Raw genomic sequence first — 25625 nt, forward strand, 5'->3', positions numbered from 1 at the left:
ACATTATATAATACACAGGACACAGGACAGACCACCACAGCAAAGGATTATCCAGCTCAAAATGTCCATAGTGCTACTGTGAAGAAATCCTGCTGCAGGGAAACAAAGATTTGCTATCATGCAAAAAAGGCAATTCTATTTTAAGCAGAGACTCTGATACATGGGCTACCTCAAGACACTTTTAAAAAATTGTATTTTATCTTTTATTTAAACATTTCATATTTCTCACTTGGAAATTATATTTCACTGGAATCCTCATACTTGTCCATAGAGCTTTAAGAGATGGATGACAATTCATTGCAGACCCAGTCATCAATGCTGAGAAAAATTATAAACCTACTTTAGAGTTTTAACCACAGAAAATGTTCCCACATCAGATGGCTATCAGGGAAAAAATAATTACCGGACTTAAGCGGAAGGTCTAAAATCCAATCCCAACTATTTTCTGGTACTGTAGGACATCCTTGCCATAGCTGAACCACTAAGCCTGGCCTTCAAAATGCCTTAAACAGTAATAATGACAGAATTTAAGCAGTCACTAAGGTTCTCTTTTCTTAGCTTTCTCCCTTTCCTTAACTTTATAAGATAGAAGAAAAAGAAAAGAAATACATATAAAGTTCTCTAATAGTAAGGAATAAAGTAAAAGATAGGAAGAATTTGGGGCATAAAATTGCCTTAAGAGAGGAATTTAACAGAATTTGAGCTAAGTTTTAACAGCTGAAATTAAGGATGGAGAATCTTTAGACCTTAGTGGAAAGAACTGCCAAGTCTGTTCAAGATAGGTACAAGCATATACACACATATCAGAAGCAGCACTTCAACTATAAAATGGAGATATTGATGTCCTATGTAAAGAAATCCTTACTTCAAGGTCAGGTCTTCAAAACAGAGGGAAAGATGCTAGGCAGTTTTTAGTTCCATACTCCCAACAGTGTTTAAAAGAGAGTAGGGGAGGTCACAGAATTTAACTGTATAGGATCAAGGCCGGTAAAGAGCTCAGGAAACATGAGGCAAAGCCTCAGGTAGAAGAGATCACCAATATAACCCGAGAGGCCTTTGGTCTCTCAATCCTTTAAACCTCACAGCCTTCAAAGTCTGATTAAGGGCAAAGATAGGCTCCAGGACTTCCATGTGAAAGGTAGAGTGAAGAGAAATACTGCTCTCAGCAGCTCTTCTGAGTATGTAGGAAGAAGAAAAAGGATAAATATTTGAAGATTACCAACTGAGGATGGAAATTAAGTCAAATTTTACCTTTATCCTATAAAAAATCCCTGATCAATTATCATATTTGTATAAATAATATAAATAAGACAACTTAATTTAACAAGGCCTTCCAAAAGAATGAATGAAAATGTTTTGCTGTTCCACATACCAAGAGTAATGTCTTTACACTGAATAGCAAATGACTGACTCATATCAGATGTGGAAGAGTTATCTGACAGGATATAATCAGGTACCTGGAAAAATGGAACCCCACCACTTGATGAACAATATACACTAGCATCTACAGATGGCTCTTGACTTGGAGGTTCTTCAATAGTGTGCTCCAAAACTGTCTTTTCTTCATCTGAGTCCTAAAATAAGAAGCTGGATGAGTGATTAAGTCCAAGGGCTTAAAAGTCTTCCCAAAAGTAAAGGCAGTTTTCACCTCTGAAAATAACATAATATCCATTGTTTAAAAGATAAACCTCAATAAAATTAATAGAAAGTCTACAAAATACTGAATACCTACTATGTTTTCATATAGAGAAGTACCTATAATTAAAATGTTAAAAGTGGTAATCTCAGAATAATGGAATTACAGTTTTAAAATTTTCTTTGTTACTTTTTGATTTCCCAACTATTCTATAATCACTATACTGCAGAGTACAGATTGTGGAGCTTGTCTAGGTTCTAATTCCAACTCCCTCCTCGTGACTTGGGACTATATGATTCTTAGGATACTGATCTATAAAACGGGGACAGTATTAGCATCTATCTCAGAGGGCTGAAGAGATTTACCTGAGTAAATATGTATGTGTTAAGTGCTTATAACAGTGTCTTGCTTATAATATGTACAACATATATATTAGATATCATTACTATCCATTAGTCTAATAATAAAAAGGCCAGGTTGAAGGGTCAGACAACTATTATTAATGATACAGGGTAGGACCGAATGGCAAAGAATAAAATTATTCACATGAAGTCAATGTTATCAGGAGTTTATGGGACAGTTCTAAAATTATAATTTTTAAATTTTACCTGACTGCTGTCTTCTTTGTTGTATTCTGAACAGCTTAGCATCACTAACAGCTCAGGCTGTTTTCTTTTCAACTGATCAAGGAGCTCTTCACGTGGTTCAGTTCTCACCAGTGTTGATGGGTATAAATAATTTTTCCTCTGTGGTGTTGTACCTTTAGTGATTATGTAAGTGAGAAAAATTAAAGTGTGGGATAGGAATAAGATTTTTTTAAAAAATGCTGGAACTTATACTTCCCATTGAATCTTTGTGTTCCCAAAATATAACCACTGCCACACATGAGAATCAGTCTTGTTACCTGATAGGCATATATTGCTTACAACTAATATTTCCTAACTTGACAACTAATCTTAAACAGAAATACAGTATATACAAAAGCTGTGTTGTGGGCTCTAAAAGGAGGCAGTGTTCTGAGAAATGCCAACATTATTGGAATAAGAGTACAGTTTTCCCAACGTGACCACATTGATAATCATTTCACTGTAAATTTTGTGGCAGCTAAACAGTAACCAGTTAAATTCCTTTATAATGAGCTCATGCTCTCCTAATTTACATGCACACTTGACTTTCTATTTAACATTTATAGTTCTAATTTTACTGAAAAGTGGACAATAAATATAGGACTCTTGGGGGAGAAAAAATAAATAATTCTTTAGCACCAACTCCTTTGATGACTGATATATAAAAAAAAGCTTTTTGATATAATTTGCATAACAAAATTTATTCAATGATTTTTTTAGTAAATTTCTAGGATGTGCAATCATCACCACAATTCAATGAATAATTAGTTACTTATCCTGGGCTAAATAGCTTGTTATACCTTGTTCCATTAAGGCTTCCCTGAATCTTTATAGCCTACACTAATATTTGCTATCTCTGACCTCTCAAAACAGTGATTCATAAATGTCAATCTAAGAGCCCATGACAAAATGAGATTACAAATAAGAAAATACACAATGTGGTGAGCTTAGCATTAAACTAGATTTATTTAATTATATTCCTCTACTATTTTTTGTATGAAAGTGTCCTTTTACAAACAGTGCTAGATAGATAGTTGGTTTTTTGTTTTTGAAATGTCCTCTCTTAACAAAGCCAGTTCCTGATGATAAAGTTTTGCTGAATTGTGATGTCCAAATTTCTAGGAGTATATCATGACATCTAATGCTTCATTAAAACTATTTCAGGGTTCCAATTTTTTCCACATTTGAGATGATTACATAAGACAGTAAATTCCTATCAGGCAATGGCAGGACCTAACCTAGTTTTTCTGAACATCTGGCACTGTATGAGGTTGAATTCACCTTCAAAAATTTTAACAATTTTATTTCCCTCTTAAAGTACCTGTTGGGATATCCAGTTTCAGATCCTGTTGTAGAAAGCAATTAAGCTTTGTCAAAGCCATTTTTACGGTTTCATTAAGTTCTAGATTTTGTGCCATTAATTTTTCTTCATCAGTATTTATCTGACCAAGGAAAATGTTACACTGGTTCTCATTAGCTGCTTTGTGTCCACTTAATTTTTCAGTAATTTCTGAACTTGAGGCCTTACAACCTTGGTTTACAACCTGTAAATGATGCAAATGAGCTTTCATTATTAAAATCAAAGCTGTCAGTGCTTTATTCAATATATCATTTCCCCTTACCTTAAAATTTTCCATAATAAAAGTTTTAAAAACAAATGCAAAAGTAGAACAGTATAATTAACCCCCTTGTATTTACTACCCAACCCCAATGTTTATCAACACCTGGGATGTAGATCAAACAAGATTAGCCATTTATTCCATCTCCCCGAAGGATTATTTTGAAGCAAATTCTGTGTCATTTCATCCATTTACTTTAGCATACATCTCTAAGAGAGAAGAGCTTTTTAAAGACTATTCTTACATCAAAAAAAATTAACACTGATTTCTTTATATCAAATGTCTAAATCAGTGTTCAAATTTCACCAGCTGTCAAGTGTTTTTCACAACTGGTTTGTTTGAGCCAGAATTTATCATTTGATTTGGTTGATATGTCTTAAGTAGATAACTATATAATTTGTCATTCTAAACTGGGATACTTTTCAGAGTGAAAAGGGCCATTCTTAATAGTAATTATCCCAGTACAACAGTTGTAAATAAGGACTACCTCAGGCAAACTAGGACTTAAGGCCCTCTAGTCTTAACAATCTTTTGATATAGGTTTATCCTTCCTCATATTTTTCTCCTTGAAAAAAAATTTCTGTTGTTGAAGAAACCAGGTATTGCTCCACTGAATATCTCAAATTCCTAAGTTGGTCAACTGCATTTCTATGCTGTATTTTTGTATGTTCATCTGCCCTCTGTATTTTCTACAAACTAGTTAGATCCAAAAGTTTGACCTAAATTAAAATTAGGTTTAATTTTTTGTCAAGAATATGTGCCAAAAACACATGCTTTGTTATCTTATGTTAAAATTAATTAGTGGGTTTGGTTGTGGTTGCCTAAACTTTTTTCTTCATCCATTACCCTGCTAAACCAAAATAGAATTCTTTTGAGAAAGACAAATGGATAGTCAATCATTTCCCTTTAAATACCAGTTTTCAGAATAATGCATTGCTTCCCGAGCAAGATCCAAAGGAGACCTATGAAATTTTTATGAATTCATGAGTTTTAATATATTTGATGTATTTTATTCTATTGTAGCAATTATTCTTTTTGATGCTCAAATTATACCATCTTTAAACAAGGGAGTTTCATCAGGTTGGCTCCTAAGTCTTTTTGATACAACTCCACTAATCTTTAATAGCTTCCTTACTGTCTGGTATGACAAGATTTCTGGGCTCATCTGGTACATTTCCTCCTTCAAACCTGAAATCAGCTATTTCTCTATTAGCCCCGGTTCTTTTTAGTGAAAATAGCTTATAAAGGGTTCATGCACATGTTAAGTTCAAGCAAACCCACAAACCTATCAAGTATTCTTTAATCAACCAGAACAACATCCTAAATCTTAAAGCAATAACAGATTTGAAGGTACTGATGAAAAGTAAAAAGTATATGTAAGTGAGAGGTATTATATATCAAAAGACAGAGTGCCCTTAACTAAAGGAACTAACAAGTCAAAACCCAAGGGTAGGTACTGAACAGATAAGTGTTAAATAAATTTGAGATCTAGGAGACAATATACATGAAACAAGATCATGCATAAGCATATCAACTACTATATTTAAAGGTCTAAGTCATTCATTATATTTTAAAGTGTCATTTGTTTTGAAATCAATTGTTAGACAAGAATATTTAATTTTCTAATTATCACTATTTTCCCCAAAGTAGGTTCCAGTTAGAAATTATTACCTCCAATAAGTTCTGAATTTCCTCTTCCCTTTTATTCAAGCAAGATACCCACTGTTCAGAAAAACAAAGTGTGCTTGTGTTCAGAGCCTCGCATCTCTGTTTGGTTTCTTGAGATGTTATTTCAAGGTCGCTATTGAGCTTATCACAGTGTTTTGCAGACTCTTCAACCAATTGTGTACCTTCTTGGTTAAAATGTCTGAGTTCCCGTGACAAGTCATCAGAATCAGCACAAAATTTTGTACTGTAAGAAGTTGTTTTGCTGATTATATCCTTAGATTTCCTATAGGAAAAGAGAATAACATTGTTAAAATGGAAAACTAGACTCAAAGGATACACAACTTATCCGAGATCACACAGCTCAAAAATGGCACATTTGAACCCAGGCAGTCTGGCTCCAGAACCCATGTTCTCAATTAATCTTCCACACTGAGAAGGGATGCTTTGGCAATTGTCTTTCCACAGCAGACTGATATCACATCTGCCTTTAAGTGACCTCTGAAAATGTCTTTTCTAGTAAAGTCTTTCTCGGCCCTACTCCAGAGGATGCTTTACCTTGCACTTTTTGTAATATTAATCATACAGTTATTAAAATGAAATCTGTCTACATATTTTATACCTATTAGGTTATGTTACATAATCTCATACAGCCTCTAGTCTAGTCTCTAAACTGTCCACAATCAGTCATTCTGTTCTTAAGCAGTTTTGCCTGGTCTATGACATAAAATAAATCATAAAAATTATAAATCTTATAAAACAAAAAGTCAACTGTAAAGCTGTCTAATAATGAAAGGAAATGATATTGGTGTGTGATAAACTATATATATAGCATACATGGTACACAGAAACATAACCTTGATATAAAACTAATGTCAGTTAGAATATATATTTAAAATTCCTTGGTGGCTTTCTTCTCTCAGTAAGGTTTCCTATAAGTGTTCAAAGTCATCGTACAGGACCAAAGAATTTAACTTTGGAAAATGAAAGTTACCCTCTATTACCACTACATGGTACACCATGTGAGTAAACCAAGTGGGGAAACAAATGTGTTGAAAACTAAAGTTCAACTACAGATTAAGTGGAAATGATTGAAAAAAAAATTTAAGCAGTAAGTTTGGAGACTATCAACACAAATCCAGTCCCTCAAGAAATCACAAACTAATAGGAAGATGAAATTTATTTATAAGTGACTACAAACTATGACAATAAATGCTAAAGGTAGTGGGTCTCCAACTTCAGTACACCTCTCCTAGATTACTGGGCCCTACTCCTGACTAATTATTTTGCAGGGTTCCTGGACCACACTTTGAGAAACAGTGGTATAGACACTGGAAGACAAGAAAAATGACTTGCCTAGGCCTTAAAGAAAGTATATCATCATTCCCTTCTCATTTCAATTGTCCTCTATTATTCCCATCAAAGCTACAGAAGCCAGAAATCCTTGTCTAGACACTAGAAATAAAAAATTTGGAAACACTTTCTAGATTCAGATTCTAGAAATAAGAGTTCAGAATGGAACATGACATAATGAACAGAACCAACAACAGGACTGAAAAAAAAAATGAAAGAAACTGAGTAGTAAGATAGGTGATAGCCAGAATTCTAGAGTAGAACTGTTCAATAGAAATATAAAGTGAGTCACATTGGCAATCTAAAAACTTTTAGAAAGCAGCAAACAAGCAAAATAAACTCATAGACACAGACAACAATATGGTAAGTATCAGAGGGGAAGGAGAGTGGGGGGAGGCTGAAGAGGAGAAAGGGGGTCAAATATATAGTGACGGAAGGAGACCTGACTTTGGGTGTTGAGAGAATTCAAATGGTAGAATTATCTGGCAAAAATGTTAAAGCAGCTATCATAAAAATGTTTCAATGAACAATTAAAACACTTCTAGGAAAAAAACTTTAGCAAATAGAAGAATCATAAAACTGAAAAATAACAAATAAAACACCTAATTGAACGGATTCATCAATAGGTTAGAGATGACAGGAAGAATCAGTGAACGTGAAGACAGATCATAAAATACTCTCTCTGAACAACAAAAAGAGACTATATATCTATATCCTCAGAAACCTATGACCATAATAAAAGATCTAGCATTTGTGTCATCAAAGTCCTAGAAGCAGAGGAGAAAGGGTACAGGTTCAAATAATGTTCAAAATAACAGATGAAAATTTGGTGAAAGGTAAGTTTGGTAAAGCCATTAAGTCTACAGATTTAAGAAGCTGAGCAAACCTATAATCAAACATCTAAAAACATCTAAAAACTAAAGACGAAGAAAGAAAATCTTAAAAGCAGCTACAGAGAAATTGCTCATCGGGGAACAATTATTCAAATGACAGAGGATTTCTCATGGAGGCCAAAAGGAAATGGAACAATGTATTCCAGGTGCTGAAAGAAAAGAAATCTCAACCCTGAATTCTATATCCAATGTAAGTATCTTTTAGGAATAAGTTGGAAAATCCAGACATTCTCAGACAAAGGAAAACAGAATTTGTGGCCAGCAGACCTACCCTTAAAGACTAAAGGAAGCTTACCAACAGAAGGAAGCTTGTAACTTCAGGAAGAAACAATTTAAAGGGGAAAAAATAGGGGTAAATATAATAGAAAATCCTTCTCTTCATGAGTTTAGAATATCCACAAGTAAAAAACTGAACCCTGACAAACCTCACACCTTATACAAAAAACTCAAAATGAGTCATGGATTTAAGTCTTACATAAAATTATAAAACCTCTAAAAGAAAAAATAAGTCTAACTAGAATATATGGTAAGTGAGACTGGCAAGCAATGAGGCTATGAAGCAACATTAAACTCTAATGCAAGAATCGGCAAACTTTTTCTCAGAAGTCTAAAGAACTAATATTTTAGACTTAAAGGCTATATAGTCTTTAAGTCTATATAGTGATGTACTTTTGCAGTGAAAAGGTAGCCAAAGATAGCCAAAGGCAACATATAACAAATACGAATGGCTGTGTCCAATAAAATTATTTGCAAAAACAGGCATCTAGCCCACCAGCCATAGTTTGCCGAACCCTGTTCTAATTAGTAAGTATATATTTCATTACCGGTATGGGTCAGAAATTTGTGAAATTACTTAATGTGTATTTTAAAATTGAGCAAGTAAGTATATTGTGGACGAGATCCAGGTTTCTCACTGTCTGAAAAAGGAGCATAAATATGGAATAGAAAGATATTTATATGCATGTACACACTTCTAGCTGTGTCCACCTGGGAAGACTTGAAGAAAGGACACCCTAGTAGCAGTGAGCACACCTAGTGCTCTGATCTTGGTTTCTATTAGTATGATTTCAGAGCTGAGGCTGAGAGAGTGTAAGATGAGCCTGGAACATATTCCTACACCAGAAAGTAAGAAAATGTTCAAAAATGATAGGTTATATCAAAAGGACACAGGAGCTAACTTGAAGAGGCCTACACTAGTCAAAACTGGGATAACTGGCGTCGAAATAACCCAGAGGACAAAAGAATCCATGAGTACATGCTAACATAAACAAATGAGTAAGAATAAATGGGAAGGGAAACGAAAACCTCTTCTCTCAGTAGAATGCCAACTAACAAATGTAGAAGAAATGATGGAATTAGAAAAAAGATCACTTGACAACCACTACCATTGTAATTATTTCAGACATGTACATCAATAAATGCTAAGATGAATGGGATACGTATATAGTTTCAAAGTATCTCCCCATAAATTCTTTATTAATTGCAAAGAAAAAGAGTAACTTTACAGTGCAGAAATCTGGAGGATAACACTGTAACCAAGTTATCAAAGTTAAAAAATCACCAATTATGAGACAAATATCATGTACCTCTTGATACCCAAGATTCACTGAGAACACATCACTTTTGTGGTACTCTTGACAACTGCAACTAATCATGAAGGCCGACCACAACTGAGAGACACTGTTCTAAATATTCTATACTCTTGAAAAAAAGGAAAGGTCATGAAAGACAAATACTGCTCCAGATGAAACAAGACTGAAGGCATGACAAATGCAATGTGTGATCATGGATTAAATCTTGGACCAGGAGAAAATCTTTTTCTTTTCCTATAAGGAACATTAGTGAGACAATTGGCAAAATTTGAATTAGGTATGTATATTAGGTAATAGAAGTTATCAATAGTAATCTTCTGATTTAAAATAACTGTACTATGGTTATATAAGAGAATATCCTTGCTTTAAGTACACACTGAAGTATTTAGGGGAAAGTGGGCATTACAGCTATAACTTATTCATAGCTAATGCAGAAAAAAATAAATATATAATATTGGAGGGGGAAAGTGAGAAAGAATGAGAATGATAAAGCAAACATAATAAAATGTTAAACGAGAAACTGGGTTGATTGTTTTTATGCTATTTGAAGCTTTTTATTCTGAAAAAATTTCAGGCAGAGAAAAGTTAAATAGAATTTAAAAACAGCTTACTGCTCTGCATTTTCTTGGACACTATTAAGTGGTTTCTGGATGTTTTCACACTTTTCCTCCAAAGCACAGAATCTCTCTCCCCAAAGATCGATTAACTGGCAAAGTTCCTGTAAGAAAGGTGTGAAGAGAGGAAGAGACTGAAATTATGACATTTGAAGATTTCTTTCTATATTGACACGAATTATTGTCCCATAAGTGAAAATTATACAAATTGCTAATAAAAGATCTTTAGCTCCACCTCTCCTCCATAAAGGGAAGCAGCAGAGGTGATATTAAAAAAATAATATCATGGAGATTTTTTAAAAAAGTAAATAATTAGCGAGTTTATTTTAACAAATTACTTTCAGCATACCTCTAAACTAACCAAACATACCAAAATGTCTCATTGTGTTTGAGGACCACTTTGACAGATATACACAACAAATTTCTTAAATGATAACACTACCAGAAAGGAAAAGTAATGCTAATAATCTCATGGGTCAAGCAGCCCCAAATCATTATCAATTACTGGAGCAGAAACATTTTATAGAATTTAGTTGGATCATATTAATAAAATGTAAATAGAGTTTAATCTTTGCTTATACTTGTCATCTTTATAAACAAGCTCTTACAGGCATACACATACTAGAGACTTACACTGCAAAATGAAGACGCTACACTAAAGACCAAGGAAGAGCTGAAAATGCACCCAGCATTCTTATACTGTTCAGTCCATTACTTGGGCAACTTCTTTGAATAAAATATCAGCTCACAATATATATCTAACACTTCTAGTATCAATAAAGTCTGTATTTTTACTAGTCTCAGAGTAGAGGGAAATGCAGGTATAATTAGATCTATCTGTGTGTAAACAGGTATTCAGAGTTTGACATAATTGTTTTGTTAGTGCTAACTCCAAGTTCTAGAAAATCTAAGAAATAGTTCACTTAGTAAACTTGCTTCCTTAAAGCCAGAAAATCAAACCATACATTCTAAAATACTTTCAGATCATAGGTGTTTTGTTTTTAAGCTATTGATTACCAATTTTAAACATTTCAAAACAGCTAATTTATAAAAAGCTCATCTACCTTAGAATATATGCCTAAAAATTTCTAGACAGGTTTAAAATAAATGCCCTATGCAGAAGTTTGAGAAATTGCTATTTCCAATTGCAAGAATATATTCTAGAAATAAATACAGGAGAGCCCCTCAAAAATGGTTGCCTTTCAGGCAGTATAATCACCACCACCACTATAAGATGTTCTAAATACTGTTAGATGTTTGTGAAGCCTCAGTTTCCTCATTAGAAAACTGGGCTAGTAATAAAACCTGTATCTATAATGGTGGGAGGAATAAACACATGAGTTGCTCAATAAATGACAAGTTTCATGCCTATCAGGAAAATAAATAACCTTATTTTAAAGTTGCTTTAATTCTTACCTAAAAATCTTGGAAGAGTTCCTCTTCTCATTTTTGATGACATGGATACAAGTTCCCTTTCCTTCACTTTCCTCTCCAAAAGAATCATTTACTACCCACTAAATTATGTCAATAGTTTTACTGACCAGAGAGTTCTGTCACATAGTAACAGCCTCACTTAATAAAACTTTAGACATTCATTACTAAGGCCTTAAGAATACTAGTTCTTTTTCATAGTTCTGATATAGATTATGACTTTCCTGGTTTGAAGTTTTGGTTTTGGTTTAAAGGCTCATATACTGAGGAAGATAAGTCACGAATGACATTTATAATCAATCAATAACAATTAAGAATTATATTCATTTATAATTTAAATGTCTGCCATCGATGAGACAGAAATGGAGGAAAGCAGGGCATAGTTTATAAGAGTAACTATCCATGTTATCCTAGAAAAAAACAATTTATCAAGTTAAACTGTAGATACATGTTCATTTACAATGTTATAACCACTTTCTTCTAATTGTACTCCCAAAAGAATATTTCTCCAGTGTCACTGTACATCTTGCTGTGAAGAAAATACTGTCTTGTTTGTCTTACTGTGCTTCAGCATAGGTTTCTACATGTAGCAAATCCTCTAATTTTAACTGATCAAGAAAAGTATTCTCAATCATTTTACATTGATTACTGTTGTAAGCAACGGGGACATGGTATTTTCAGGGTTTTAAATTAGTTATATAGCATTCAGATTGTATAACAGGAATGGTCAAGATCATAAAACTTTCTTTTTACACTTCCCAAACCACCTAAATAAGATACCTGTGAATGGATTTTCTTTATTTTCTTCAGTTCCTCAGTTAAGTTTTCACACAGCTTCTGTGATTCGGCCAAGGAAGAAACCGTATTTTCCTGTAGTTCATGTAGATTGTTACACAGTGTACCGAGAAAGCCATCCATTTCCTTTTTCTGATCTTCTATCTTTAAACAAAAAAAAATTATTTTAATTAAAAAAAATTGTTTGTTTTTATTTTTTGAATACATGCAACATATAAAAGGTAGAAACAGTATGATGCAAAGTCCCTTTTTCTCGCCCCTAGGACCCCAGTTACACTCCCACCTATTGTGCTATTTTTAAACACTTCCAGAGACATTGTATGCATATTTAGGCAGATATACATGCATGAGTATATACATTTATATGTGTATATTCCTCACCCACCCTATGATAGCATGCTATATGTTACTCTGTAAACTTAAAACATTCATCTTGATCATTCCTTCTCATTTTTCTTAGCCATGATTCTGCTGACTACATTAGTGGCTGAGAGCATCCTCTCTCTCCCTCCTCCAGATTCCTTCTCATACCCCATGAGTTTTGCATGTAGATAAATCTCCAGGTACGGCCGCAGATAGCTTTTTTCTTAAATAACGATTTGATTTCGAGATAACAAAACATTTGTTACCTTATTAGCCACTGTCAATGAAGTCTTGAAAATATGCTTTAGTCGACTATTGATTTTCACTATAGACACCACAGTGGGGGATAAAATTGTTTCCAGAGAACTTAGAAGGTCGGTCTTAAGTATATTCTGGTTTTAAAAATAAACAAACAAATCTTTAAAAATAATATTTTCACTTTCATAAACTTGGCTGGTTAAATATCCTAAATACTCTGTTAACTAAATACATGTATATCAACATTCTAAGTATCTAATCTTTATTCTTTAGAGCCTATTTGTTATTAGAGTTTATATTCTACATGTCACTTAATCCTGCCTATAGTAATTAAATGGTCACTTAGTGTACAATAGATTCCTAAATGTTTAATGCAACAAAAGTCAGAAGAGGAAAAAATGAGTCATTTGGTAAGATTTCAGTATTGCAAACAAAGGAAAAATTTGAAAACCTACCACTACATCTTAACAAAATAAAAACAGGTTTAAGTTACTAGTCAAAAAGGCTGAGATCAAATAGCCTTCAAGAGTAGGCTCTAGGCTGGAAATATTTAACTTTGAAGACCTCATGACTTACATCCTACTATATCAGAAGACCTTGTGAAGACTCTTGTCAAGGTATATGGGAAGCTGGAAATGTACTGAAGGCTGAGAATTTTTATAAAAAGTAAAAAAAAATTCTGACCCAAGCTCCTTTCACTAGGGCAAGTGTGAAGAACTATAACAGAAATTAATAGTAAATACTTAAAAGAAAAGGCTACTGGTATTTATTCGCAAAGGAGCTATTACACTAATTTTAATTCATTCTGTGGGAACAGCAGTCATCTCTGACTCAAGCAATGCTTCTAACTTGGTAAATAACTTGGCAGGAAGACATCAATAAATACAGATTATCATTTAGTGAATGAATCAATTTCCAAAAAGTTAGTAATCAGAGTATCTTTTAACTGGGTGATTGAAGAAATCTATCAAATAGAGTCATACGAGCACCGAATCTAGGGAGAGTATTAGCTAACATTTATAGTATCTACTTGGAAAATGTTCATCAAATATTATTAAACTCAAAATGGGAGGCAGAGAGGCTGAACAAAGAAGAAAACAAAGTAAGTGACCTGGTCAAAAGCTTCCTAGACAAATTATACAATTATAAAATAAAGAATATACACAAATCAGGTATGGAAGAGGTAATAAATATAATGAGTGACTTCTGTAGAACTATGAAAAAGAGCCTTACAGTTAAGGCCAAGAAAGACTTGATCACACAGATCTAACCCCGCAAATAATTAAATGTGCTTCTAGAATTCTATATTATTTTTTCTTGCACATTTTTCTATGTTACTGTAGTTTTAAAATTAACCACTTAATAATGTCCCTTTCTGGATGGGTCAGTATAACATCAGCAGGAATATTCCAAGACCCTTGCAGAAAGGATGATTTACTAATTTCTGAACCAAACAGCAAGTCATGAGTCCTTTGAATTCATCTGGAACTAAATCCTTTTTAGTTATTAGAAGGCTAACTCCCACTCTTAATGTTACATCACATATGTGAAAAGTTTCAAAGGCTGATTATATGCATTTGGCAATTAATCTTTCTGGGAGAGAAAAAGAATGAAGAAATTTGTTTTTAAAAATATAAACCTACTCTCTCAAAGTGATATTTATCACTGTGTCTAGTAAAGCTTAAGATGAAAGAATAATAATATGTTTTTGAACTGAAGACAGCAAATGTAACCCTTCAAAAATACTTTAAAAATTTTACTAACAATCAATGTCTGAAGTACAGTTTTACTTTCTTCTGCTAATGACTGTTCTTTTAATATCATATTAGAAATGTGAGAAACACGTGTAGACACATTTTCTGGAATAGACGTGAGAGATCCAAGTGCTGTCGTAGTAATGGTTTCTAATGCAGAAACACTGGAAGACAGCAGGTTATCTACATTGAAAAAACAAAATAAAAAAGATGTAAACTTTAACATAAACATATTTAAATACTGTTAGCACCATTTCAAAGAGGTTGGCAAAATTACAGCATTGTTGTAGAAACTTGACGTAACAAAGAAGCTTAACATAATTGGCTCAATACAAGCAAGGAAATATTTTAAATAGAAATTATATTTGTTCTATAGTATTCTGTAAGCACTGGACATATCTGTAGGTATATCAGATCCATAACTATAACTCACAGTAAACTAAGAATTAGAATATTCTAAAATTAATCTCTAACTGAAATACACAGTATTATAGTAGGCAAAAGAGGTTATAGAAGAGAAACTAGAAATCAAAAAACAAAATTTATAATGGTTGGCTTAGAATGACTAGACTCTAGAGGATTTAAAACAATTTTTACATTTCTGCATCTCCCAAATTTTCTATAATGAAGATAATACTTTCATAATAAACCAACAATTAAGGTTTTTTTCCTAAATGAAGATTAACAGTGGTTATGGTTAAAAATGATACATACACGTACTCTGACAATACAGCAAACATTCAAGATATACAATCTTAAAAAAAAAGATACAGAACGTTTAAACATAGAAAATTTCTAGAAGGAAACTCAAGAAATTTAACAGTAATATCTATGGAGAATGAGACAGGGTCAGGGTTAAAGAGACTTCTACTTCTAAAGTTTATACACTTAATTATTGTTTAATAAACATAAGTTACTTTATAGAAAACAGAAAAAAACCACAACTAAGATTTGTTTTAATTCGAAGTCAGTAAAAGCATTAAATCCCTATTCCGAACAGACAGTATGTGCACTGGAGGGAACTAGTGACACTGTCACCTGAGTTTTTCATGATAGTAAATTATCACTTTTGAAATTAGTCTCACAGTAAACAAAGGATAGAATAATTAGAAGTGCTTGAACTTACCAAACAAGGTCTTGTGAACTTCCAGCATGGTCTTTTGTTTTGAGCTGCCATCCTTAATTAATTCTTTCATACTATCAAACAGACTATTCAGGTTCTGGCCAAAAACATTCTGAGCTTCTGCATTGTGCTGATCAATTGCCTTCTTCCGATCCAGTTTGGTATGGAGACCAGATACATCTTTTGTAGTTTCTTCAACTGTGTTAAGCAACTATATATGATTTTTATAAATAAATGTTGATAAGTTGAATATTACAAAAGCTATCTAATGAAAATATCTGTGCTACATAAAAATTTCACTTAATAAGAACTATCAAGTTTTACACATTGTATCAGAAGAAAATTTTAAACTCATGCTAATTTACTCCAAGAATGTTTATTTCCCCTCCCTAGCTATCTAGGCAAAGAAAACTGATTTTGTCAATTATATTAATGACACTCCCTCACAATTTTTTTTCCTATTATGTGTTACTATTTCCTCAAAAGTACACGTAATAAAAAATTAAATACTTTCAACATCTTCTATCATTAAAAGGTACTAAGTTGACGACTGATTAATTTCAATCATGATCACAGAGAAAAGCATCACAATATCATTATTTAAATGTCCACAAAGTATATTAAAGTCAAAACCTTAGGAATAGTTTTTTTCTTAAGTTAGCATCTCCAGTGAGGAAAATTTAGATAAAACAGTAAAATAACATTTTTTTTTAAATTGACAGAAATGTCCCTTGAAATGAATAAATAGAATTTCACAATTAATGCTAAAGCAAAGTAAGTTACTTCTACTTATTCTAATTTCTTCAATGAGACTACAAACCAAAACAAAGGACAAACCCTGCTGGCAGTATCATGAAGTTTCTTCTCAGTACTTTCCAAAGCTGACGTGATATATTCTTCTTTAACAAGCTGTAATTTAGTTTCTTGTAACTGTTTCTGAGTGGTTTTAAGCTCCTGTGTCTTATTTTGCAGGTCAGATTTACACTGGTCAAGTTCATTTTTATTATCCATGAACAATTCTGTAACCTAAATATAACACATTAAACATTTTTTTTAAGAATTAAAAATGCTGAACTGGTTGGTGAGATACCTGGCTAGTTCATAATATAATATTAGAAGAACCAAATTATTTCCATGCAAAATTGTAACATGGTGTAAGTTACCAGGTAGGTTAGCACCTTTTACATGGCTTCTAGTTTCTTCCTGTAAATTAATTAAAAACAATTAATAGGTCTAGTGTAGTAGTGCTAATTCTTCAAGATTTTTCCAACACTGCCAATGTGAGGGTGACACAGAAGGGTCAGGTCTTTACATCTTAGTTATTTAACGTCTGTTTTCTACCAAAATTGGCATTCTCTGATCTGATAAACATGTTAATGAAAAAGTCTCAGTATACAGTATTTAACTTTAACAATAAAAACTGCACAATTCAGTTAACTTCTTATAAATGTTGCATTAATGTGTCAAAACAGACAGCTTCATCATGATTGACGATAATAAAATTATGATACAACTTACTTTTACTATAAAGATAAGCAAGAAAAAAAATCCTAAAGAAAAAAATATCAGGTCCCTCCCATTCTAAAATTTTCTTTAAATATTTGCTTTTTACATAACATTCAATATTGTTATTTGAATGCTTACCCTACTTAGCTCCTCCTCAACGGCACCAATTTTTTCAATCAATTCTACAATCTGTTCTTCTTGAACAGTTAGTTTTCCATTCATGGCTCTAAAATAAAGTTTAATATGAGTTTAAAAGTATTTTTTTCTAATTCCTATAAAATTTATTCTAACACAATTGTGGCAGTTACACATCATTTTTATCATTTATCACTATTGTAATAATAATGCTTAGGTGTCAATAAGCAATATATATAAATTGCAAAAAAACAAATATATTCCTTGCTCTTGTTTCAATAGTTAATTGTTTTTCTTGTTATCTCCATCTTCAAACTGAGATCTCCTATCTAAGAGGGAGAAAAAAACGTGTGTATAAAAAATTGGAGAAGCAAATATAACAGGAATGTAACACATAAAGTAAGAGGTAGGGAGAATACAACCTAAGTACCTGTAATCAGGAATATGTAGCATAAATAGAATACAGAGAGTCCAGAAAGGCATGGGACTTGAATGCATCAGGATCGCAGGGGTGAGGAATGAAATAAGGGGCTAAAAACTGAAGAACTGGATTAAAGTATGTAGACAGAGCAATTAGACCTCTCGCCACCTGCATACGTACCCAAATACACACCCCAAATCACATGCCGCTATCATCACACCACCACAAAAATCCTCAGGCAAACAAAGGATTATTCTCTAAAGCACTTCCTCATCCTCAGCACTATTGTCATTTTGGACCAGGTAATTCTGGTCCACTTTAATGAGTCTCTGATTTCTGCAGCATCAGCAAGTTTCAGAAGTGAGTGCGGTCTTTTGTATTCTTCTACCTTCTAGTTCCTTCATAACCACCAACAATTTTCTATTCCGCACTGCTTAAATGACAAAGATTCTTTTGTGAATGCAAATTTCCTCAAATTATCAGCTAGAGATATTAATTAAAAGAAAAGCTAGAAGTGAGGTGTAAGAGAAGAGTTAACTCTAATAGTCTTTTGATTAACTATATTAGTTAACTCTAATAGTCTTTTGATTAACTATATTGATTAACTATATTCTTTATTAGAAATGAGTCTTTCATGTAGAACAGGATATTTGAAATGCTTTTCTTATATTGAATGTACAAGAGGTAATGCAACATTATTATCTCATGGATGATATAGTTTTAAAAGATCTATTAAGCTTGGGGTAAATAAAGCATTATCCTGTTTTAATTGTTGGCTGTAGCTTTTGGGATCCATCTCTGACTTTTTCAGAAAGAACTTTGTTTCAGATTATGCCTCATGCCTATTAAGATTAAACACTCTCTTTTTAATCATAGGATTTACAAACTAAAATAAAGTTATTTCTTAACCTAAAATATATCAAAGAGATGAACAGAAGAAGATTAGACAATTAGTCCACAATGTCCAATATTTGACTACTAACAGCAGAAAATACTGTTAGTAAATTAAGGGACAAAAATCACTTGCAGGTATTTATTGGTTGCCTACTAAGCACCCATTTCCAGCATCTAGATTTCCTTGAGGGAATGACTCTCCCCTGACTGCAGTAGCCAAGCTGTATAGAGGCTCCTAACTCCATCCCCACATCCAGGGTCTAAAAGCCTGACTGGCCAAGACCATCAAGGAAATTCAACTCTTTCTCTAGTTATTGGTTCATATATGAATACAACTCAGACCTAAACTTATCAATAAGTGATGTTCCCCTGGTCAGTTCTGATGGTTAAAGGACAGGTAGCCTCTCATCTAAAATGGACCTGAATGACATCAAGTAGCTGCTGACCATCATCTTTGATGAACAGCCAGCCCGAGGAGAAAGCCACCAAAAAGGACAGGCATGAGAAGAGACAGAAACTGGATCCTTGAGTTACTAGGTTCAATAACCTGGAACTTCATTCTATACCTTGGTGTTTTAAGACAATTTAAGTTGGGCATTCTAACAACCGAGAGCATTCTGATAACAAACTTAAAATATAAAAAGTGTTTATTCAATAAAAAATAATGTATAAAAATATAAAAGTGATAGAAAATGGACATCTGTAAAATGACCAATTGAAAAATATAATGAAACACTGTAGTGTATATGGTAAGGAAGTATATCTGAAAACCAGAGAAACACACACTCACAAAAACCAATATCAAGTTTAAGAATTAAGTGAAAATTTACAAAAGAGTTTTGTAAAAATGTTTTTGACAACTGGGTCTGGGCTATGAAAGAATCAAAGAAAACTAAAATTATATAGAAAGAATGAAAGAATTATTGTTCAATAACCTTTGATACTCATATAAATTTGAGCATTTGTAAAGTTAGCATATGAACCAATCAGGAAGATATAGTACATTATGACAACTGACAATAACATAGAAAAAAATGAGTTTATTCACTGATTTACATACTATCGGAATGATCATATAATGTAATAGCTATAAAAGAGGAAAAGATTATAATAAAATGTTTTTGTTATTATCAATTAGCTCTAACTATCTTTTATCATTATTAATTTTAAAAAATGCCCATGTTAAAGTCACCCTCTTTAATATCTTCAAGAATCAATGCAATCAGGAATTCTCAAGTTATAATCCTTCTGCCCCTTTTTAAAGAGTGAACAAATTAGCAGTTGTCAGTGGTTAGAGATGACTGGAGAAGAAGATGAGTATAACTACAGAGGGGTAGCAAGAGGGAGAACTTTGTAATGCTAGGATAGTTCTGTATCTTAATTATAGAACTATATAAATCTACAAATGTGATAAAATGACATAGAATTATACACACATTGTACAAATGTCAATTCCCCAGTTTTGACATTGTACTAAAGTTACATAAGAGGTAACCAATGGGAAAACTGGATGAAAAATACATGGGACCTCTTTGCACTCTTGCAATTTCCTATGAACCTATAATGATTTAAAAAGTAAAATTATATAAAAAAATTTTCAAACTGTTTGATAACTACTTGTTAATGTCAAAACAAAAGAAATGTTTCTAGGAGGAACTAGATATAAAGATTTACTGTCTATCAGATAAGTACATCTTCCTTCAAATAACCTATTAGAAAACGCTTATTCTTGGAAATTAACTTCCATAGCTAAAGGCTTACCTAAAATTTTCTTCAGAAATGTACACCCCATTTTTTTCACGGGCTGCAGCAAGATCTCGTTTCAGACGCTCTATCTCTTCTGTATATTCCTACACAAAAAGAATGTTGTGTCAATTAAGCATTCGTTTGGGGGAGAATATCCAACAAATAAAACATAAAGTTAGCCCTTTTATGTTTTTTAAAGCATAAAAAAGTATGATATAAATCCATAATTATACTTTTCATTTAATATTAATCTGTTTAGGACAAAATCTTTCAACAGCTTTCAAAGAGCCTTTAAATGTACTCATTTTAAAAATATGGGCTTCTGAAGGAAAAACACAACCTCCAGTCCCTAGGCTGGTCTCCATCCAATAGCATTTCACACTAAAAAGAAACAGGATTCCTTAGAGAAGTGTCTGACTCTAGGAATGGGGCAAGAAACATTCAAGATGAACCTGGAACATCTTGTCAAATAAAATAGGAAGGAAGCTAGCAAAATAAAATAAGAAGGAAGCTAGTGAAAAGGACTGAAGAACCCACTTGAGGAGGTCACCATTGACCAAAGGTGGGAAAATTTGAACATCAGTGAGGAGAATAACTATACTAGGTTAACACAAATAAGTCCATGAGCTTATAATGGCATTAAGAAAGCTAGGAAACCAACTCATTCTCAAATCTGTCAAATAAAAGAAATGAATCGAGCATTTTTCCGGCTTTTCTTCTAAAAAATTATGCCCTTGGGTAGCTGAAAGTTCCTCTTTGTAGAGCTAGTCTGGCAATCAATTAAGAAAGGACAATTGAAATAGAAAATTACCATTTTGTAAACCTTAAAGAACTAATGGATCAAGACACTGAATATCATCAACTCCTCATAAAAAGAAAAAGAACCAGAAATGTGTTTCCTGGTGGGAGAACATACTACCATCTCTAAAGTAGCTTTGCCAAAAATAAAACAAAACTTGAATCTATGAAGCCTTAAGATCCAATTACTAATTTACAGAAAACACAAAAAATAGAGCATGTCAAAAGATACTATAGGACAAATAATACAGGTACTTCCACAATTATAGAGAGAAAAAAGATGGAAGAAATATCCAAAAATCGCAAAGGGTAAACCTTATTTGGATCCTAAAACAAACTATTAAAAAAAATAATAATGTGTGTGTGTGTGTGTGTGTGTGTGTGTGTGTGTGTGTGTGTAAACAGTTGGAATTATAAACAATGACTGAATATTTTGTCATATTAAAGAATCACTGTTAAATATTTTTAGATTTAATAATAGCATTAGGGTTCAAAAATTCAGGTATCTAAATCAAATAAATGCTTATAAAAGAGCCTGATACTTTTAAAATAATGAATATAAAATCAATGTAGTTTTCCTCAGGGCCTGACAATTTTGAGATCCTTTACAAAGAAAGAGGTTTTCTCATATAAACATCCTTTTAAACCGTCTACCTGGTTCCAAGAGTTATCACACAGCTATGGTAGTTAAAATCATGTGGTACTGGTGGAGGAACAAATGTATAAGTCAATGGAACAAAACAGAGCCAAGAGATGTACCCAGGCTAGTATATCCAACTGATTTTTCGCAAAGGTGCAAAATCAATTCAGTGGAGAAAATATGGCCTTTTCAACAAAAGAAGCTAAAGCAATCCAGACCCCTGACCCCCACATAGGTGAAAAAAATGTACCTTGACCTAAGTCTTACATCTTATACAAAAATCAATTCAAAATGGATCATGGACTTAAATGTGAAATGTAGTAATACATGTTTCGAAAAAAAAGAAAGAAAGGAAGAAAAATATCTTCAGGATCTAGAGCAAGGCGTATAGTTCTTAGAACACCAAAAGCACAATCCATAAAAGGGAAAATTAATGAAACAGACCATGTTAAAATTAAAAACACTTGTTCTGCAAAAGCCCATTAGAAGATGAGAAGACAAGCTATAGACTTGGAAATAATTGCAAATGACGTTTATGACAAAGGACTAGTATCTAGAATATCTTAAGAATTTTCAAACCACAATAAAAAAATAATAATAATCCAATTAGAAAATGGGCCTAAAGATATGAACAGCTATTTCACCAAAGAAGATACACAAACAGCAAATAAGTACATGAAAAGACGTTCAACATCTTAGCAATGTAAGAGAAATATAAGTTAAAACCACAGTGAGATTTATCACTGATTACACTCATCAGAACGGCTAAAATAAAAAAATAGTTAAACACAAATGCTAGTGAGGATGTGGAAAAATTAGATCATTCATACATTGCTAGTAGAAATATAAATGTTACAGCTGCTTTGGAAAACAGCTTGGCAGTTCCTTAAAAAAACATTATATTACTACACAATCCAACAATTATACTCTTGGGTAATTATCCCAGATAAATGAAAATTTATGTTTACACAAATACTCCTAAACAAATGTTCATATTAGTTTTATTTACAACTGTGAAAAAGTTAAACCATCCCATGTCATTCAATAAGTGGTTACAAAAACTGTATGTATAAGGTGTGAGTGTGTGTGCATGCACATATACACATGAACACACACACAAACACCATGGAATACTACTCAGCACCAAAAAAAAAAAAAAAAAAAAAAGATATATTGATACATACCACTCAGGTAAACCTCCAGAGAATTAAGCTGAGTGAAAAAAGCCAATCCAAAGTTTACATACTATGTGATTACATTCAGAAACATTTTTGAAATGGCAAATTTTTAGAGGACAGGTAAGTGGATACCAGATATTAGCTCCAGAGGGAAGGTGGGAATATAAAGAAGTAGTTACAAAAGGGCAATATGAAGGATTCTTATGGTGATGGAATAGTTCAGTATCTTGGCTGTGATGGTGGACCCATGATCCTACACATGTGACAAAGCTGTATAGAATTAAGTACGCACATGTAAATGAATACAAGGAAAACTGGGAAATAAGATCAGTGGATGGTTATTAATGTCACTATCCCTGGGTGACATTTAACTATAGTTTGAAAAAATATACAAAGGATCTTCCTGTATTATTTCTTTTAATTGCACATGAATCTATAATTATCTCAATAAAAACTTCATTAAAAAAAAAAAGAACACTACCAAGAAAATGAAAAGACAAGCCAGATTGGGAGGAAATATTTACAAATCATCTCATAAAAGGCTTGTATCTATAAGATATGAACAACTTTTTAAAACTTAATAATGAGAAGACAACCCATTAAAAATTTGATAAAGGATTTTGATAGATGTTTCAAAAAAAAAGATATACACTAAAAAGATAGACTATAACAAGTGTTGGAGAGGATGAGGAGAAACTGGAAACTGTCAACATTGCTGGTAAAATTTAAAGTGGTACAAACCACTTTGGAAAAGTTTCTTAAAAAGTTAAACATAAACTTATTATACAACCCAGAAATTAAACCACCAGGTATCCACCCAGGAGAAATGAAATCACATCAACACAAAGACTTGTACATGAATGTTCATAGTGGCATTACTAAAAAAATCCAGATGTCAACCAACTGGTGAATAAAAAAAATGTGATATTATCCGTATAAAAGAGTACTATTTAGCAGTAAAAATTACTTATTAGTACATGCTATAACATAGATGAAGTCCAAATGTTATATCAAGGGAAAGAAGTCAGATGCAAAAGACCGATTATATGATTTCATTTATAGGCAATGTCCAGAAAAGGCAAGTCTACGGACAGAAAGCAGATCGTGGTTGACTGATTGCGAAGGGACAGAGGGGAACTTTACTGGGTGACTGAAAATTTCTAAAACTAGATTGTGGTGATGTTGTATAATTCTATAAAGGTACTAAAAATCACTGAATTGTAGGCTTACAATGGGTGAATGTTATGGTAATTATATACTTAAGCTGTAAGTAAATGAGTAAATTTGTAAATGTAAATATTTACAAATTTTGCCGACTTGACAGGCTGTTAAAGTCAAAACATTAACATTAGAAAAAACGGTTTAAGAATTTGAAATCTTGCTCACTGGCATACATCATCAGCGTGTTTCAAATAAACTTTCAAAAATTAAAAAAAAAAAAAAGACAAGACGTTTTGACATACAAGGTATTTTAAATCATTAGAGGGAAAGCCTTACCACAGGCGATTTAGTAAATTTTTTAACAATTATCTACTTCAGTTCTTTATTTTCACATTTGTCAAACAAGATTACATTACTCCATGAAAATTCACAATTACCTTAATAAGGGCTTTTTTGGTTAGTTTCTGGTTAACTTCAGGCTTATTCATTATGTTCTTTGCTCTATGAGCATATTCCAATGTACTCAGAGTTTCCTGTGATGAAAAGGCAAATTACTAAAGATATTATGAGAATAATATAGATCTGTTATCTAAAATATACTACGTAATAACCTGTAATTTATGGTTATGGGCAATCTAAAAATCTACCCACTAAGACTACTATACTCAACCTTTAAAAATGAGATTATTCAAAATATCCTTATCTTTTTTTTCCTTTCTCTTCAATTTTCAGGGTCTTTTAATTTTATAATTAAATCTAATAATTTTTTACTTTATACTAGTCTGTAAAAACTCAGTGATTCCATCAACTGATGAATAAAATGTCCTACTATCCACATAATGGAATATTACTCATCTACAAAAAGGAATGAAGTACTGACACATGCTACAACATGGATGAACATTGAAAGCATTACGCTAAATGAAAGAAACGAGTCACAAGAGAATACTTATTATATGATTCCATTTATGTGAAATGTCCAGAATAGACAAATCTATAGATTAAAAAGGTAGATTAGTAATGACCAAGGGCTGGAAGTGGGGGCAGACAGGGAGTGATTGCTCATACGTAATAGCGTTTCTTTCTGGGGTGATGAAAATATTCTAACCTTAGATTTTGGTGATAGTTGCACAAATCTCTGAATATAGTAAAATCACTGAATTATACACCTTTATTGGGTAAATTTTATAATATGTGAATTGTATTTCAATTTAAAAAGGACAGGAGTTAAAGACCTTATAAAGCTTTTCTAGCTCCATTTAAAGTAGATGACTGTAATAAAATAAGAGTAGATTTTGCCATCTTTGTTGCTTCTCTTGGTCTTCTCACCTGTTCCTAAACACCCAACCCCATCATCTTCAGTGTTCCCTAAGCCTCTATAACACTAGCATTCCCTTAACCCATTTCTAGTTAAATCTCCATAT

At 32.5% G+C, this 25625-nt stretch overlaps 1 protein-coding gene across 1 annotated transcript in view; it reads right to left on the reverse strand.

Moving 5' to 3' along the window:
- Positions 1 to 25625, reverse strand: part of KIF11 (kinesin family member 11) — a 39346-nt gene that overhangs the window by 1706 nt on the left and 12015 nt on the right. Inside the window, exons 9-21 of the mRNA XM_039871725.1 lie at positions 24639 to 24734; positions 20440 to 20528; positions 17367 to 17454; positions 16560 to 16748; positions 15726 to 15933; positions 14610 to 14782; positions 12854 to 12979; positions 12210 to 12368; positions 9996 to 10102; positions 5553 to 5832; positions 3584 to 3806; positions 2245 to 2396; positions 1458 to 1574 (exon numbers count right to left, since the gene is read on the reverse strand). Coding sequence (XP_039727659.1) covers positions 1458 to 1574; positions 2245 to 2396; positions 3584 to 3806; positions 5553 to 5832; positions 9996 to 10102; positions 12210 to 12368; positions 12854 to 12979; positions 14610 to 14782; positions 15726 to 15933; positions 16560 to 16748; positions 17367 to 17454; positions 20440 to 20528; positions 24639 to 24734 — 2007 coding nt within the window. The remainder of the gene's footprint in view (positions 1 to 1457; positions 1575 to 2244; positions 2397 to 3583; positions 3807 to 5552; positions 5833 to 9995; positions 10103 to 12209; positions 12369 to 12853; positions 12980 to 14609; positions 14783 to 15725; positions 15934 to 16559; positions 16749 to 17366; positions 17455 to 20439; positions 20529 to 24638; positions 24735 to 25625) is intronic.

This window comes from Pteropus medius, unplaced genomic scaffold, assembly GCF_902729225.1.
Source record: "Pteropus medius unplaced genomic scaffold, Ma_sr-lr_union100, whole genome shotgun sequence".
In the NCBI taxonomy this organism is placed as follows: domain Eukaryota; kingdom Metazoa; phylum Chordata; class Mammalia; order Chiroptera; family Pteropodidae; genus Pteropus; species Pteropus medius.